Here is a 17810-nt window from a genome sequence, read left to right as displayed (position 1 = left end):
ATTCATGAGTATATGACCGCAGTGCGGTGCAAATCCCCTCTCTTCCGTGTCTCATTCAGATTGACGACCTGGGTTTCCATCCCCCGGTCCACCACCGTCTGTCCCAACACCAGGAAGTTCAACTGGTATGTCGGGTCATTTTCCTCACATTGCACCAAACTCCTCCGGCCAAAAACTCCTCCACATTTGACACTTCGCTTCGGTCGCCCGGGCTCAGCCACTCGCCTCGCCTCATAGTCCCCCCAGGCGAATCCAATCTCTAGGTGGTCATCCACATATGTCAAAACTCCACACACCTTCACTTCCCCCATGGTCTTCCTCATGCCCCCCGGGAAGGATGCAGGGGCTCCAGATATGCCCTTGGGCATCTTTTCGGATCAGAAGAATCCTAGGGAACTATTAAAGGCCATCTTCAACTTAACAGCCGCACTCCTCAGGATCTGGCAATGTCCACCCCTCAGATGCAGCACATTAAACCACATCGCATAATCCACACACACGCTGCCTTCATCTTCCACGCCGCTAGGGTCCAGTTGCCGCGACCTCTCTCTCACTGAGGTGTCTTCAGCAGTCAACTCCCCTCCCTCGTGGTAGTTCGGAGCATCTACTAAGAGGGTCTCACCCTCAGATACTTTCCCCAAGCCGTACCACCGCTGGGTCTTGTTTAAATTCGGTACCGGCTCAAGGCTGCTACACACGTCCTCAGAAGCAACTCGACACGCTGGGTGCCCAGAAAATGCCTCCATGAACTCCAGGGTCATTAACCAATCATCATCTTCTGGATAACTACTGCCACTAGTACCCAAAGTCTCCGGTGCCCTTGCGGTTGTCAAGGATAAATGCTTCAGACACCGGTTGTAAAATGAATTGTACAACAACTTGATCTGTGCCCCGGGGTTGAGGATAGCTTTAGCATCGCTTCCCTCTATCCATAACGACACCCTGGGGCGTGGCCCCTCTAAGCCTTCAGGAAGAGGGTCTTTTCCTTTCGGAAGTTCATTGATACATTGCTGGGAACGTGCTTCCCCAGAGACCTCAAGCCGTTCCCCCACTGGGCCTCCACTAAGTTTCCCGACACCTCTCTGATCAGCTGAACAACTGATCCCCTGAGATGATCCCCCTGACACTGCAAGCAATTTAGCCGCCCTCCTTGCCAGAGAAGACACACTGAAAACTTTCCCCCCCTTTCAAATAACTGACAGCTGTCACTATGGTGTAAGTGAACTTGACAGCTCTAACACCGTCACTGGCCCGCCTCCTCAAACTTTCAACCAATCCCTGTCGCTCTCCCTCAACCGAGCACTGCCACTCATCTAACAACTGAGAGATCCGCTCCGCCCACGTCTCGCTAGTCTCCACCCCTCTTGGGGTGGACACTATCCCAAGTGCCAGGCGGAGCCTGCCGGAGCTAGAACATTTATTCGCAGACTCTACCTCCAAATCAGACCACTCTTTCCTCTCTCTCCCAACTGCATGGACAGCCCCGAGTGCCACCTCCAACTCGTCAATGCCAGCCTGAACTCGAACAAAGACCGCACCCACAACGCATACTGCAATCAACAGCAAGTAACCCACAGAGACACACATTACAGATTTAAACAGGGCACCCACACAGCATACCAACAGACTCAAGCATCCCGGACAAAGCCCCCACAATGTAGCCCCCCTGGCCACCCTCAGGGTCGCTCGGCTCGCTGTCGTCTAGGGAAACAGCCTCGGCCCCGCCAAACTGGATAATTCGTTTGTGTGGAGGCTGTGTGAGGTACCCCACCCCGCCCAAATAACGGACAATACACCAGATGCAATTAAATGATTTACAGTTTATAGATATTACTGGAACTATATAATTAAAAGAGAATAAAATATAAAAGGAAAATAAAAGGCGCCACACTTATCAAAGTTCAATCTCTTCGTGCACAAAAACCGTTGGAGCTCAAGGACCTTCTTCTTCACCCTGCGACCCCCTCGGACCACCTCGACCGGCCGCCTGGGACCAACAACGGTGGTCGACCAGACGCTCCACACGAGTCCGTCTCCGTCTCCTCGCCGAACGTCCCGCTCAGGGTCCGACCCCGTTAGCGGATTCACAGCACCTCGTCCATCCTCCGTCTCGCTCTCCTGCCTTCTGCCCCAAAACCCCGCGCATACAGTATCTTCAAATACACCAAAACCATAACAACTATCCCAATTGGTTAATAACGTATTTCTTATCACCCTCTAAACCAAAATAAGCTGCTAGTGCAAACTTTCTCAGCGCTTAACACAACAAAGCCGCATTCCCCAGATTAACATAACAAAGACGCCGTTTTAATTAGCCTCCGCAGTAACATAAAAGTCGAAACCCCTTTACATTTATAATAAATAGAACAGTCAATGTAACATAGAAATACACTCCAGTCAGTGTGATTTAATCAGTCTGATGGCCTGGTGGAAGAAGCTGTCCCAGAGCCTTTTGGTTCTGGCTTTTATGCTGCGGTATCGTTTCCTGAATGGTAGCAGCTGGAATAGCTTGTGGTTGGGGTGACTAGTGTCTCCAATGGTCCTCTCACACCTGGCTTTACAAATGTCCTGAATCATGTGAAGTTCACAACTACAGATGCACTGGGCTGTCCGCACCCATCTCTGCAGAATCCTGCAATTAAGGGAGGTGCAGTTCCCATACCAAGCAGTGATGCAGCCAGTTAGGATGCTGTCAATTGTGCCCCTGTGGAAAGTTCTTGGGACTTGGGGGTCCATACCAAACTTCCTGTCTGAGGTGAAAGAGGCGCTGTTGTGCCTTCTTCACCACACAGTTGGTGTGTACAGACCACGTGAGGTTCTCTGTGATGTGGATGCTGAGGAACTTAAAGCTGTTTACCCTGTCAACCCCAGATCCATTGATGTCAACAGGGGTTAGCCCATCTCCATTCCTCTTGTAATCCACAACCGGCTCCTTTGTTCTTGTGACATTGAGGGAGAGGTTGTTTTCTTGACACCACTGTGTCAGAGAGATGACTTCTTCCCTGTAAGCCACCTCGATATTGTTTGAGATTAAGCTAATCAATGTCGTGTAGGCAAATTTAATTAGCAGATTAGAGCTGTGGGTGGCTTCACAGTCACGGGTATACAGGGAGTAAAGGAGGGGACCTAGTACACAGCCCTGAGGGGCTCCTGTGTTGAGAGTCAGAGAGGTGGAGGTGAGGGAGGCCACTCTTACCACCTACCAGCGATCTGACAGGAAGTCCAAGATCCAGCTGCAAAAGGCAGGGTCAAGACTGAAGTCCCTGAGCTTCCTGTCGAGCCTGGATGGAATTATGGTGTTGAATGCTGAACTGTAGTCCAAGAACAGCATTTTCACATAAGCATCCATCTTCTCCACATGTGTAAGGACAATATGTAGAGCAGTGGCTACTGCGTCATCTGTCGATCGCTTGTGTCGGTAGGCAGATTGTAGGGGGTCCAGTTTGGGTGGTTGCATGCTGCAGATGTAATCCTTGACCAGACTCTCAAAGTGCTTGCACTTTTTGCAGGTGTTAGGGAACTGGAAGTCTCCCTGTCTTCCCACATCCCGAAAGGAGTATTTCACTATCCTGCTTGGCATTCCCACTGTTCTTAACTGTGCATTAAGAAAGAAGGAATGAAAGAAACTTATCTGAAATGTACCTACAATCTCCACCTCTCCTTGCCAAAGCCTCTGAAGCTGAAACCTCAAGCTCTTGCTACCATACTGTCCCACTCCAACAATGGCTGCTTCACTTAAATCTCACTTTTTATTGGCCCTTGCCAAGTGCCTAATCACTCCATGATCCCAAGCGTGCAGAATGTCCCAGCTGGCCCTGCTTGCTTTTTAAAATGTTGTTCCTATAGTGCACAATTTGCCTGCTCCTCAATCTCCTATCTTGCCTCTCTTCCATCAGACCTTGAGACTTAACCACATTAATGTTCTTCAAGAGTCCCAATGCATCCTCCTTGATGATAAAATGTAGAATATTGGCACACCCCCTTGGGTCATAGCGATTAGTGTGGCACTATTACAGCTCAGAGCGTTGGAGTTCAGTTCTGATGTTTTCTGTAAGCGTTTGTACGTTCCTTTCTGTATGTGTATGGGTTTCCATCTATAAGTCAAAAGACGTACCGTTTAGTAGGTTAATTGGTAAACTGTCCCGTGATTATGCTAGGGTAGTTGGTGACTTGCAGGGTGATGTGGGTCAAAGGGTCTATTCCATGCTGAATTTCTAAATAAACAAAAAAATCCCACCATCACCCTGTGTCTTCTTGGTGAATACAAATGCAAACTACTCTTTGATCTTCATCCACTTTCTGACTCAGGGAATACTGTCCTTCCTTTGTCCTTCAGTAATTTAGCCTCTCCCCATTTGCTCTATTATTCTTAATAGGTGTATAAAATGGCTTGGGATTCTTTTTAATCTAACTCACCAAGAACATTCCATGGCTAGTTTTAGCCTTATCAGCTTCCTAAACTTTACATGTGTTTCCTTTTCCATTTTGACTGAATTTGCAACTTCTCTCATCCAAGGTTCCCAAACCTTACCAATTTTGTCTTTCTTCCACAGAGGCACATATTATTTCTGACCTCTGTCCAGCTGTCCTTTTAAACAACTCACGCATATGGACTTACCAAATTCAGCTATTTCTCCATCTGTGCTCCCCAGCTTCTGTCTAATTTACCAGTTGTTCTTATCCTTATCCACTACATTCTGAGAACCTACAGTTTTTCACTGAAACTGATCAACTGGCCAAGCTTATTTCCCAAAACTAGTTGAATTGGATTATCAATGTACTGTGTCAAGAAGCCCTGTGGATACACTTTACAAATTATGCCTCATCTAATCTTCTCGTACCAAGTGAAATTAAAGATATCATCTACAACTACCCTGTTGCATCAAAATCTTCGCATTATTTGTAATATACAGTATCTGTAGTCAGCATGGCTTTGTCAAAGGCAGGTTGTGCCTTATGAGCCTGATTGAATTTCTTGAGGATGTGACTAACCACAATGATGAAGATAGAGCCGTAGATGTCGTATATATGGATCTTAGTAAGACATTTGATAAGGTACCCCATGCAAGGCTTATTGAGGAAGTAAGGAGGCATGGGATTCAAGAGAACATCCAGAACTGGCTTGCCCACAGAAGGCAAAGAGTGGTTGTAGACAGGTCATATTCTGCATGGAGGTCGGTGAACAGTGGTGTGCTTCAGGGACCTGTTCTCGGACCCCTACTCTTTGTGATTTTTATAAATGTGTTGGATGAGGTAGTGGAGGGATGGGTTAGAAAAATTGCTGATGACACAGCAAAGGTTGGGGGTGTTGTGGAAAATGTGGAGGGTTGTCAGAGGTTACAGCGGGACATTGATAGGATGCAGAACTGGGCTGAGAAGTGGCAGATAGAGTTCAACCCAGATAAGTGTGAGGTGGTTCTTTTTGGTAGGTCAAATATGTTGACAGAGTATAGCATTAATGGTAAGACTCTTGGTAGTGTGGAGGATCAGAGGGATCTTTGGGTCCGAGTCCATAGGACACTCAAAGCTGCTGCACAGGTTGACTCCGTGGTTAAGAAGGCATATGGTGCATTGCCTTCTTCAATTGTGGGATTGAGCTTAAGAGCTGGGAGGTAATGTTGTAGTTAAATAGGACCCTGGTCAGACCCCACTTGGAGAACTGTGCTCAGTTCTGGTTGCCTCACTACAGGAAGGATGTGGAAACCATAGAAAGGGTGCAGAGGAGATTTACAAGGATGTTGCCTGGATTGGGGAGCATGCCTTATGAGAATAGGTTGAGTGACCTTGGCCTTCTCTCCTTGGAGTGACAGAGGATGAGAGGTGACCTGATAGAGGCGTACAAGATGATTTACTACAAAAAGATAACCTCTCACTAAAGATTAAACAAGATTGGGAGAGAGAACTTAATATGACCTTTGTTAATGAAGATTGGTTGCGAGTTCTGAAAATGGTCAATTCTTCTTCGATATGTGCCAATCACTGTTTAATTCAATTTAAAATTGTTCACTGTTATTATTTAACAAAGGAGAGACTATCCAAAATATTTCCTAACATAGACAACTATTGTGATAGGTGTAAAGCTGAAGTAGCCATTTTGTCACATGCTCTGGTCATGTTCTTCACTAAAATCTTTTTGGAAATCTTTATTTTATACAATTTCTAAAGCTCTGAAAATGAATTTACAACCTAATACATTGACTGTTCTATTTGGATTAGTTCCGCGTCATATTCAGGGTATTTCATTTTCAGACCAACATGTAATTACATTTGTTACATTGTTGGCAAGAAAGGCTATTTTATTGAAATGGAAAGATACCTGTGTCCCTACATTAATTCAATGGTTTTCCCAAGTAATGTTATGTCTTCGCTTGGAAAAAATTAGAAGTAGAACTTTTGATCCTCGATTCGATTTTGAGAGAAGATGGGGCTCTTTTGCCAAATATTATCATTTAATTTGAATTAATTTCCTTCCAATCTTATTTTATATAAATGTGAATTGGCGGTTGATGATTTTTCTTCTTTATATACATAGATGATTGTAAGACATATTGCTCCAGGAGTTGGTTCCTAATGTTTTTTTTTCCTTTTTTCCTTTTTTTCCTTTTTCTTTCTCTTGTAGTTAGTTTTAGTTAGTTGGGGTTCTCTTTTTCATTATATTCTTTTTTGCTGAGTTCAACTTTATTAATTATATATATATATATATATATATATATATATCAATTTGTTGAAGTCTTGTATCATTTTATAGCTGTAAAAGATTTTAAAAATGAAAATGAAAACAAGTTGATAGGCATTTATCATGTGGATAGTCAGAAATTTTTCCCCAGGGCTGGAATGATAGCACGAGAGGGCACAGTTTTAAGCTGCTTGGAAGTAGGTACAGAGGAGATGTCAGGGGTAAAGTTTTTTATGCAAAGAGTGGTGAGTGCGTGGAATGGGCTGGCAGCAGTGGAGGTGGAAACAATAGGGTCTTTTAAGAGACTCCTGGATAGGTACATGGAGCTCAGAAAAATAGAGGGCTATGGGTAACCCTAAGTAATTTCTAAGGTAAGGACATGTTCGGCACAGCTTTGTGGTTTTCTATGTTTCTATCTGTAGCTATTGCAATGCCTGATGAAGTATATCAAAGACCTTTCCAAGGTTACAAACATTCACAATTGGATACTATATGTATTGTACGTGTGTGTGTGTGTGTGTGTGTGTGTGTGTGTGTGTGTGTGTGTGTGTGTGTGTGTGTGTGTGTGTGTGTGTATTTAGAGACTGACAAGATTTTCCAGCTGCTGGCATCATCTGCTGAGTGGGAACTGAGCATTTCTATGTGTGTTCGCTCCCAACGAACTCCACCCTTGGGCTGAGTTGAGCTGAGCAGAGCTGGGAGTGCTAAGCAGACTCACTCAGTTAGTAGCTGAAGATCACTCCTACTCGCACTCCTGCCACAGCTATTCTGTTAAAGCATAGAATGGTGCAACAGAGGAACAGTCCCTACCACTGCCTGACAGAGCATTCCAGATACACACCACTCATTTAAAACTTGCTCCACAGATCTCCTTTGAACTTACCCCTCTCACAAGTATTAGACCTTCTGATACAGAAGATACTTTTCAGCATAATTGTATAAGGGCTAAGAGAGTTGTAAAAGAGCGCCTGAAGGCTTTGTGTGTCAATGCAAGGAGCATTCGTAATAAGGTGGATGAATTGAAAGTGCAGATTGTTATTAATGATTATGATATAGTTGGGATCACAGAGACATGGCTCCAGGGTGACCAGGGATGGGAGCTCAACATTCAGGGATATTCAATATTCAGGAGGGATAGACATGAAGGAAGGGGAGGTGGGGTGGCGTTGCTGGTTAAAGAAGAGATTAACGCAATAGAAAGGAAGGACATAAGCCGGGAAGATGTGGAATCGATATGGGTAGAGCTGCGTAACACTAAGGGGCAGAAGACGCTGGTGGGAGTTGTGTACAGGCCACCTAACAGTAGTAGTGAGGTCGGAGATGGTATTAAACAGGAAATTAGAAATGTGTGCAATAAAGGAACAGCAGTTATAATGGGTGACTTCAATCTACATGTAGATTGGGTGAACCAAATTGGTAAAGGTGCTGAGGAAGAGGATTTCTTGGAATGTATGCGGGATGGTTTTTTGAACCAACATGTCGAGGAACCAACTAGAGAGCAGGCTATTCTGGACTGGGTTTTGAGCAATGAGGAAGGGTTAATTAGCAATCTTGTCGTGAGAGGCCCGTTGGGTAAGAATGACCATAATATGGTGGAGTTCTTCATTAAGATGGAGAGTGACATAGTTAATTCAGAAACAAAGGTTCTGAACTTAGAGGGGTAACTTTGAAGGTATGAGACGTGAATTAGCTAAGATAGACTGGCAAATGACACTTAAAGGATTGACGGTGGATATGCAATGGCAAGCATTTAAAGGTTGCATGGATGAACTACAACAATTGTTCATCCCAGTTTGGCAAAGGAATAAATCAAGGAAGGTAGTGCACCCGTGGCTGACAAGAGAAATTAGGGATAGTATCAATTCCAAAGAAGAAGCATACAAATTAGCCAGAGAAAGTAGCTCACCTGAGGACTGGGAGAAATTCAGAGTTCAGCAGAGGAGGACAAAGGGCTTAATTAGGAAGGGGAAAAAAGATTATGAGAGAAAACTGACAGGGAACATAAAAACGGACTGTAAAAGCTTTTATAGATATGTAAAAAGGAAAAGACTGGTAAAGACAAATGTAGGTCCCCTGCAGACAGAAACAGGTGAATTGATTATAGGGAGCAAGGACATGGCAGACCAATTGAATAATTACTTTGGTTCTGTCTTCACTAAGGAGGACATAAATAATCTTCCAGAAATAGTAGGGGACAGAGGGTCCAGTGAGATGGAGGAACTGAGCGAAATACATGTTAGTAGGGAGGTGGTGTTAGGTAAATTGAAGGGATTGAAGGCAGATAAATCCCCAGGGCCAGATGGTCTACATCCTAGAGTGCTTAAGGAAGTAGCCCAAGAAATAGTGGATGCATTAGTGATAATTTTTCAAAACTTGTTACATTCTGGACTAGTTCCTGAGGATTGGAGGGTGGCTAATGTAACCCAACTTTTTAAAAAAGGAGGGAGAGAGAAACCGGGGAATTATAGACCGGTTAGCCTAACGTCGGTGGTGGGGAAACTGCTGGAGTCAGTTATCAAGGATGTGATAACAGCACATTTGGAAAGCGGTGAAATGATCGGACAAAGTCAGCATGGATTTGTGAAAGGAAAATCATGTCTGACGAATCTCATAGAATTTTTTGAGGATGTAACTAGTAGAGTGGATAGGGGAGAACCAGTGGATGTGGTATATTTGGATTTTCAAAAGGCTTTTGACAAGGTCCCACACAGGAGATTAGTGTGCAAACTTAAAGCACACGGTATTGGGGGTAAGGTATTGGTGTGGGTGGAGAATTGGTTAGCAGACAGGAAGCAAAGAGTGGGAATAAACGGGACCTTTTCAGAATGGCAGGCGGTGACTAGTGGGGTACCGCAAGGCTCAGTGCTGGGACCCCAGTTGTTTACAATATATATTAATGACTTGGATGAGGGAATTAAATGCAGCATCTCCAAGTTTGCGGATGACACGAAGCTGGGTGGCGGTGTTGGCTGTGAGGAGGATGCTAAGAGGATGCAGGGTGACTTGGATAGGTTGGGTGAGTGGGCAAATTCATGGCAGATGCAATTTAATGTGGATAAATGTGAAGTTATCCACTTTGGTGGCAAAAATAGGAAAACAGATTATTATCTGAATGGTGGCCGATTAGGAAAAGGGGAGGTGCAACGAGACCTGGGTGTCATTATACACCAGTCATTGAAAGTGGGCATGCAGGTACAGCAGGCGGTGAAAAAGGGGAATGGTATGCTGGCATTTATAGCGAGAGGATTCGAGTACAGGAGCAGGAAGGTACTACTGCAGTTGTACAAGGCCTTGGTGAGACCACACCTGGAGTATTGTGTGCAGTTTTGGTCCCCTAATCTGAGGAAAGACATCCTTGCCATAGAGGGATACAAAGAAGGTTCACCGGATTGATTCCTGGGATGGCAGGACTTTCATATGAAGAAAGACTGGATGAACTGGGCTTGTACTCGTTGGAATTTAGAAGATTGAGGGGGGATCTGATTGAAACGTATAAAATCCTAAAGGGATTGGACAGGCTAGATGCAGGAAGATTGTTCCCGATGTTGGGGAAGTCCAGAACGAGGGGCCACAGTTTGAGGATAGAGGGGAAGCCTTTTAGGACCGAGATTAGGAAAAACTTCTTCACACAGAGAGTGGTGAATCTGTGGAATTCTCTGCCACAGGAAACAGTTGAGACCAGTTCATTGGCTATATTTAAGAGGGAGTTAGATATGGCCCTTATGGCTACGGGGGTCAGGGGGTATGGAGGGAAGGCTGGGGCGGGGTTCTGAGTTGGATGATCAGCCATGATCATAATAAATGGTGGTGCAGGCTCGAAGGGCCGAATGGCCTACTCCTGCACCTATTTTCTATGTTTCTATGTCTATGTTTCTATAATACTGTCTCATAATCTCATCAGCTTCTATTAGATCCTCATCCTCTGCTGCTTGAGAGAAAATAACACTATTTTGCCTTATCTCCTCTTGTAGCACATTTGCTTGAATTCAGGCAGCATTCTGCCAAACCATCTCTGCACCCTCTCGAAAGCCTTCATGTCCTTCCTAAAATGAGGTGACCAGAAATGCCTGCAATAGTCCAGATGGAGTCCAAGCCGTTTTATAAAGCTGCAACATAACTTCTTGACCCTTGAACTTAGTGCTTCAACTAATAAAAATCAAGCAAGCTCTTTGCCGCCTTTACCACCTTATCAACCTGCGCAGCCACTTTCAGAGAGCTATAAACTTGGACCCCAAGATCTGTCTGCTAAGTAATCTCCCCAGCATCTGCAGATTTCCTCGTGTTTGCTGTCTCTTTACATTTGATTTCCTCATGTTTCAGAATCAGATTCAGGTTTAATATTGCCAGCATATGTCATGAAATTTGTTAACTTTTCAGCAGCTGTATCGTGCAACACATGATAATTTAGGGAAAAAATGAATTACATGGAAACATAGAAAAACATACATCATAATACAGGCCCTTTGGCCCACAAAGCTGTGCTGAACGATAGAACTACCGAGGCTTTACACAAAGCCCTCTATTTTCCTAAGCTCCATGTAGCTATCCAGGGAGGGAGGGAGTCTTTTAAAAGACCCTATCATTTCCGCCGCCATCGGCAGCCCATTCCACGCACTCACCACTGCGTAAAAAAATTTACCCCTGACATCTCCTCTGTACCTACTTCCAGGCACCTTAAAACTGTGCCCTCTCGTGCTAGCCATTTCAGCCCTGGGGAAAAGCCTCTGACTATCCACAAGATCAATGCCTCTTGTACTCCTCCATCAGGTCACCTCTCATCCTCTATCGCTCCAAGGAGAAAAGGCGGAGTTCACTAAACCTATTCTCATAAGGCATGCTCCCCAATCCAGGCAACATCCTTGTAAAATCTCCTCTGCACCCTTTCTATGGTTTCCACATTCTTCCTATAGTGAGGCGATCAGAATTGAGCACAGTACTCCAAGTGGGGTCTGACCAGGGTCCCATAGAGCTGCAACATTACCTCTTGGCTCTTAAGCTCAATTCCACGACTGATGAAGGCCAATGCACCGTATGCCTTCTTAACTACAGAGTCAATTTGCGTAGCAGCTTTGAGTGTCCTATGGACTTGGAACCCAATATCCCTGTGATCCTCCACACTGCTAAGAGTCTTACCATTAAAGCTATATTCTGCCATCATATTTGACCTATCAAAATGAACCACCTCACACTTATCTGGGTTGAACTCCATCTACCACTTCTCAGCCCAGTTTTGCATCCTATCAGTGTCCCATTGCAACCTCCGACAGCCCTCCACACTATCCACAGCACCCCCAACCTTTGTGTCATCAGCAGATTTACTAACCCATCCCTCCACTTCCTCCTCCAGGTCATTTATAAAAATCACAAAGAGCAGGGGTTCCAGAACAGATCCCTGAGGCACACCACTGGTCACTGGCCTCCATGACCATATGACCCATCTACAACCACTCTTTGCCTTCTGTGGGCAAACCAGTCCTGGATCCACAAAGCAATGCCCCCTTGGATTCCATGCCTCCTTACTTTCTCAATAAGCCTTGCATGGGGTACCTTATCAAATGCCTTGCTAAAATCCATATACACAACATCTATGGCACTACCTTCATCAATGTGCTTAGTCACATCCTCAAAAAATTTATTCAGGCTGGTAAGGCACAACAGCCTTTGACAAAGCCCTGCTGACTATTCCTAATCATATTATGGCTCTCCAAATTGTCATAAATCCTGCCTCTCAGGGTATTCTCTATCAACTTAACAACCACTGAAGTAAGACTCACTGGCCTGTAATTTCCTGGGCTATCCCTACTCCCTTTCTTGAGGGATGTGCTTTGCGGATCGGTATCAGTTTGCTGCCAGGAGGGTGGGGGCCACTGCACCACCCAGTCTCCGACGACTCAGTCTAACACACCACCATCAGTGTGCTCGGCAAGCTTTCCCAATTCCGGTAAGTGATACTACACTGTACATACATTATTTCTACTTTATATCAGCTGTGTATTTTTACGTGTTACTTGATATGATTTGGCAGCTTCATAGCTTAAAGGTTACTGGAGAGGGCTTGCGCCGTGTTTTTGCCGATGGCGCTTGCATGAGACTTTCTGCCGAGAACGCTTATGTGAGATTTTCGCTATGGACAACAGTGCAGCAATGATTGTGGAAAAGTATTTCTACTTTATATAGGCTGTGTATTTATCATATCATTCCTGCTTTTACTACATGTTACTGTTATTTTAGGTTTTATGTGTTATTTGGCATGATTTGGTAGGTTAGTTTTGGGTCTGCGAACGCTCACAAAATTTTCCCATATAAATAAATGGTAATTGCTTCTTCATTTTACGACATTCCGCCTTACGAACCGTTTCGTAGGAACGCTCTACCTTCGGATGGTGGGGGAAACCTGTACATCACAATCAGTGGAAGTCCCTGCACATATTCCTGCAGAACACCAGAGGTTTTGTTCCTTTTGCAAGAATAAGTCCTATTGACCATTACCTTCTGTCTTCTATTGGAAAGTCAATTGTGAATCCAAGTGGCCAAGTCACCGTAGAATCCGTGCATCTCAATCTAATGCGGAGTTTCCCATGAGGGACCTTGTCAAATTACTTAACTAAAATCCAGTAGACAACATTCATGGCTTTACTTTCATTACCTTCCTCGAGAAACACTATCGTTAGTAAAGCCAGACTTTTCCCACTCAAAGCCATATTGACTGTACTTAATTAAGCCATGATTTTCCATTTGCTCATAAATCCTATCCCTTAGAATCAACATACACAATATGCTGGAGGAAGTGAGCAGGCCAGGCAGCATCTGTGAAAAAAAGTACAGTCAGTGTTTCGGGCTGAAACCCTTTGGCAGGACGGATTCACTGACATAAAATTCATCAGTCTATAATTTCCTGGATTATCCACATTTCCCTTCTTGAACAAAGGAACTGTATTAGCTACTTGGCAATCCTCCAAAAATGTGCCTGTGGCTGGAAAGTTCACAAAGATATTGGACTAGGCCCAATCGATTTCATTTCCTGCCTTTCAATAACCTGGGGTATATCCCAATGCATGCTCCACAGTGATCTGCCTACCCTCTGCATCCTTCTCCTTGGTAAGTGCAAGGCACTCACATACACCTGCCCCCCCCCCCCAGTACATGTTCCTTCCTCTATCCTTGAGTGGTCCTACCTCTTCCTTAGGTATCATCTTTTAATGTAAGATACCCTTATCTTGCCATCCTTGTGCTTCCAGTTTGCTGGAATGTACCTGTTATGTACTCTGTGCAGTTGGTCTTTAAGCAATCACATCAGATTCAAAGAGGCAATATCTAAAAGGGGCATACTTGTTGCAGAGGTTAATAGTCACAAGGGAACCCTCCATTAACTGGCTACATCCCTTATTTCTTCTGGTAATTACCTATCTGAAGCTTATTCAGGAGGCTGCAGACTATATTGACGAGGTTGAAGTCACCCAACACAAGCTGCTTGTTGTGAACTTTACCCGATCCACCTATATTGTTACTTCTAGTGAACTACGAAGTCACTCAGAGGTCTCTTTGTATATTAACACTGCTAAGATCCCTGTCACTTATTCTACATGTTACCAGAATATGACTTCCCAAAGTACATTTCCTCATTTGTCTGAATTAAGTTCCTTCTGTGGTTGCTCTGCCCAACTTTACTAATTCCCACAGCAAACTTAGGCAAAATTCTTTACTAACTAAAACTCCACCAGTGTTTTTATTATCTCCAAACTTACTAAGTTACCTTATGCTAAAAATCTCTATAGTTGCATCATTGAAAGAATTTTAGTGTTCTGTATTTTTTAATTGAAAATGTACCAAATGAGACAAATTTATGTAATTTCACCTTGATGGTTTATGTTTGTATCTCTTACTTAGCATTATTTTTCTATAACTTGCTAACGTCTGGTGAATAATGCAACATACTGTGTACAATCTTCCCCTCCGCCATTAGTTCAAAAACTCAAAAGTTCAAAGTAAATTTATCGTCAAAGTACATACTGTTTATGTCACCATGTACAACCTTAAAATTCATTTTCTTGTGGGTATATGCAGTAAATCTGAGAAAGATAAGAGAATCAATGAAAGACCCAAACCAACAGGATGTAGAAACAACCTATATGCAAAAGACTAAGAGCTATTTAAATACAAAAAAAATGAAATAATAATAAATAAAGAAGCAATACATTTTGAGAACATGAGATGAAGAATCCTTGAAAGTGAGTCCATAGGCTGTTGGATCAATTCAGTGACAAGGTGAGTGAAGTTAATCCCCACTGATTCAACAATTTGATGGTTAAGGGGTGATAACTGTTCCTCAAACTAGCTTATTGCCCTTAACCATCAAGTTCTTGAATCAGTAGGGATAACTTCACTTACCCTGTCATTGAGGCTCTTGTACCTTCTTCCTGAGAGCAGCAGCGAGAAGAGAGCATGGCCTGGGTGGTGCGGGTATTTGATGCTGCTTCCTGCGACAGTGATCTATGTAGATGAGCTAAGTGGCAGGAGGGCTTTACCCATAATGGACTGTAGGATTTGTGTTCAAGAACATTGGAGATCCTTTACGAGGCGGTGATGCAACCAGTCAATATACTTCCCACCACACATCTATAGAAGTTTTCAAAATCTGAATGGTTCATGAATGCTACCTAATTATTCCTTTTTTTGTGTGATTTATTTATGTTGTAATTTTATGTCTGCATTACACAGATGCCCTAAAACAGCAAATTTCTCATCATAATAAACAGTGATAAATAAACCTAATTCTGATTCTGATTATCAATACTCTTAACACTTAACAACATAGATTTATGATTATGTTGCTTTTTAAATTTTTTCAGGTACTTTTCAGTTGTGGGGACATACTATTCAAGTTGATTGGGCAGACCCTGAAAAAGAAGTTGATGAAGAAACGATGCAAAAAGTTAAGGTTCTTTATGTGCGAAACCTAATGATATCTACAACAGAGGAAACTATCAAGTTGGAGTTTAACAAAATCAAACCTGGAGCAGTTGAACGTGTGAAAAAACTCAGAGATTATGCATTTGTACACTTCTTTGACAGAGATGATGCTGTTACAGCTATGAATATTATGAATGGGAAATATATTGATGGTGCTAGCATTGAAGTCACCCTTGCAAAGCCAGTTAATAAAGATGGGTCTTGGAAATACACTCAAGGTAATCAAGTCACTCTTAATGGTGAAAGTCAACGACTGACGTTTACAAACAAAGAAGATGGAGGACCTAAAACACCAGGAAGATCTCCAAGTTTACCAGCACGTTTGAATGGTCATCATAGTCCGTGCTCTCCTGAACTGGATAGATGCACATATCCTCTATTTCCAGGCATAAAGCTCATGCCTTTGAGCATTTATTCCTTAAAGCCCAGTCATTTTCATTCTTCAGTTACACACTTGGAATATTACTGCAACAAAAATAATTGGGCACCACCAGAATATTACTTATATTCTACTACAAGTCAGGATGGGAAACAACTGCTTGTTTATAAGATAGTTATTCCATCCCTTATAAACAGTTCACAAGGTACACTGAGCCATTTTATGCCTGAAAAACTCTGCACAATGCTGGAAGATGCCAAGGAGCTGGCAGCACAGTATGCATTGACGCAGTTAGGTAAGTTTTTTTATTATTCCTGGCTCTGTAATTTTCAGATGAACTAAAATAATAAATAGCAGCTTGTATTTGTAATTCATAAATAAGGCAGTTCTTAACATAGGTCCTGCGCTCTATTTGTCGTAACTTGCAGGATGTTGTAGGAATTAGTTTTTATTTTGCAGATTACAGCTTCTATTGGAATGAACCTGCATGTAATCTTGAATTCACTAGAGCCCACTGAATCTATACTAATTCCTTCAAGAGGAATTACTTATTTCTCTGCTTCTGCCCGATAGCCAAGAAAATTAATTCCCTTTTAAAAAGCCCTGATTCCTTCTATAGCAACCTCACAGTTGGGTCATGACCACTCTGCATATTTTTCTGCCTGTGTATTTTGCTGATTTCTTTAAACTTGAATCTCCTGGCTTTTGTTAAGTGGTGCAGCTGTCCAGTTACCCAATTTAAATCTGTCACAATCTTATAAGTCTTGATCATAGCTCCTAAATCTTTCGTTTCATAGCAATATTTCAATGAAGTAAAGGAATTTACAGTGGTCTGAGAGAGGAATTGATCAAAGTAAATTGGAAGGAGATGCTGGCAGGGATGGTGTGAGTTTCTGGGAAAAATGAGGAAGGTGCAGGATAGATGTATTCCAAAAATGAAGAAATACTGAACTGGCAAAATAGTACAACTGTGGCTTACAAGGGAAGTCAAAGCTTATGTAAAAGCAAAAGAGAGGACATACAACAAAGCAAAAATTAGTGGGAAGACAGAGGATTGGGAAGTTTTAAAAACCCACAGAAAGCAACTAAAAGAATCACTAGGAGGGGAAAGATGAAATATGAAAGCAAGCTAGCAAACAATATCAAAGTGGATAGTAAAAGAGAGATGCGAGTGGATATACGACCACTAGAAAATGAGGCCGTAGAATTAATAACAGGCCAAGGAGATGGCAGATGAACTAAATGAGTATTTTGCATCAGTCTTTACTGTGAAAGACACTAGAAGTGAGTGCAGTTACTATTACAAGGGCGAAGGTACTCAAAAAGGCAAGAGACCAAAGGGTACATGAGTCACCCGGACTAGATGAACTGCACCCTAGGGTTCTGAAAGAGGTAGCAATAGAGATTGTGGAGGCATTAGTAATGATCTTTCACAAATCATTGGACTCTAGCATGGTGCCAGAGGTCTGGAAAATTGCAAGTGTTACTCCACTCTTTAAGAAAGGAGGAGGTAGCAGAAAGGAAATTATAGACCAGTTAGCCTGACCTCAGTGGTTTGGGAAGATGTTGGAGCTCATCATTGGACTCTGGCATGGTGCCAGAGGTCTGGAAAATTGCAAATGTCACTCCACTCTTTAAGAAAGGAGGAGGCAGCAGAAAGGAAATTATAGACCAGTTAGCCTGACCTCAGTGGTTGGGAAGATATTGGAGCTAATTGCTAAGGATGAGGTGATGGAGTAGTTGATGACACAGGTCAAGATAGTACAAAGTCAGCATGGCTTCCTT

The 17810-nt window shown here is 43.1% G+C and overlaps 1 protein-coding gene across 2 annotated transcripts in view; it reads left to right on the top strand.

Moving 5' to 3' along the window:
• The window catches only part of rbm46 (RNA binding motif protein 46), a 127139-nt gene that overhangs the window by 84090 nt on the left and 25239 nt on the right, over positions 1 to 17810 (top strand). The window contains exon 4 of one of the 2 annotated variants that reach the window (XM_072251937.1): positions 15526 to 16320. The exons of the other annotated variant lie outside the window; for it this stretch is intronic. Coding sequence (XP_072108038.1) covers positions 15526 to 16320 — 795 coding nt within the window. The remainder of the gene's footprint in view (positions 1 to 15525; positions 16321 to 17810) is intronic. 2 annotated transcript variants of the gene reach the window in all.

The sequence above is a fragment of the Mobula birostris genome, chromosome 3 (assembly GCF_030028105.1).
Source record: "Mobula birostris isolate sMobBir1 chromosome 3, sMobBir1.hap1, whole genome shotgun sequence".
NCBI classification, from domain to species: domain Eukaryota; kingdom Metazoa; phylum Chordata; class Chondrichthyes; order Myliobatiformes; family Myliobatidae; genus Mobula; species Mobula birostris.
Note: the sequence above shows the minus strand (reverse complement) of the source record. Positions and strands in the feature narration are given on the sequence as shown.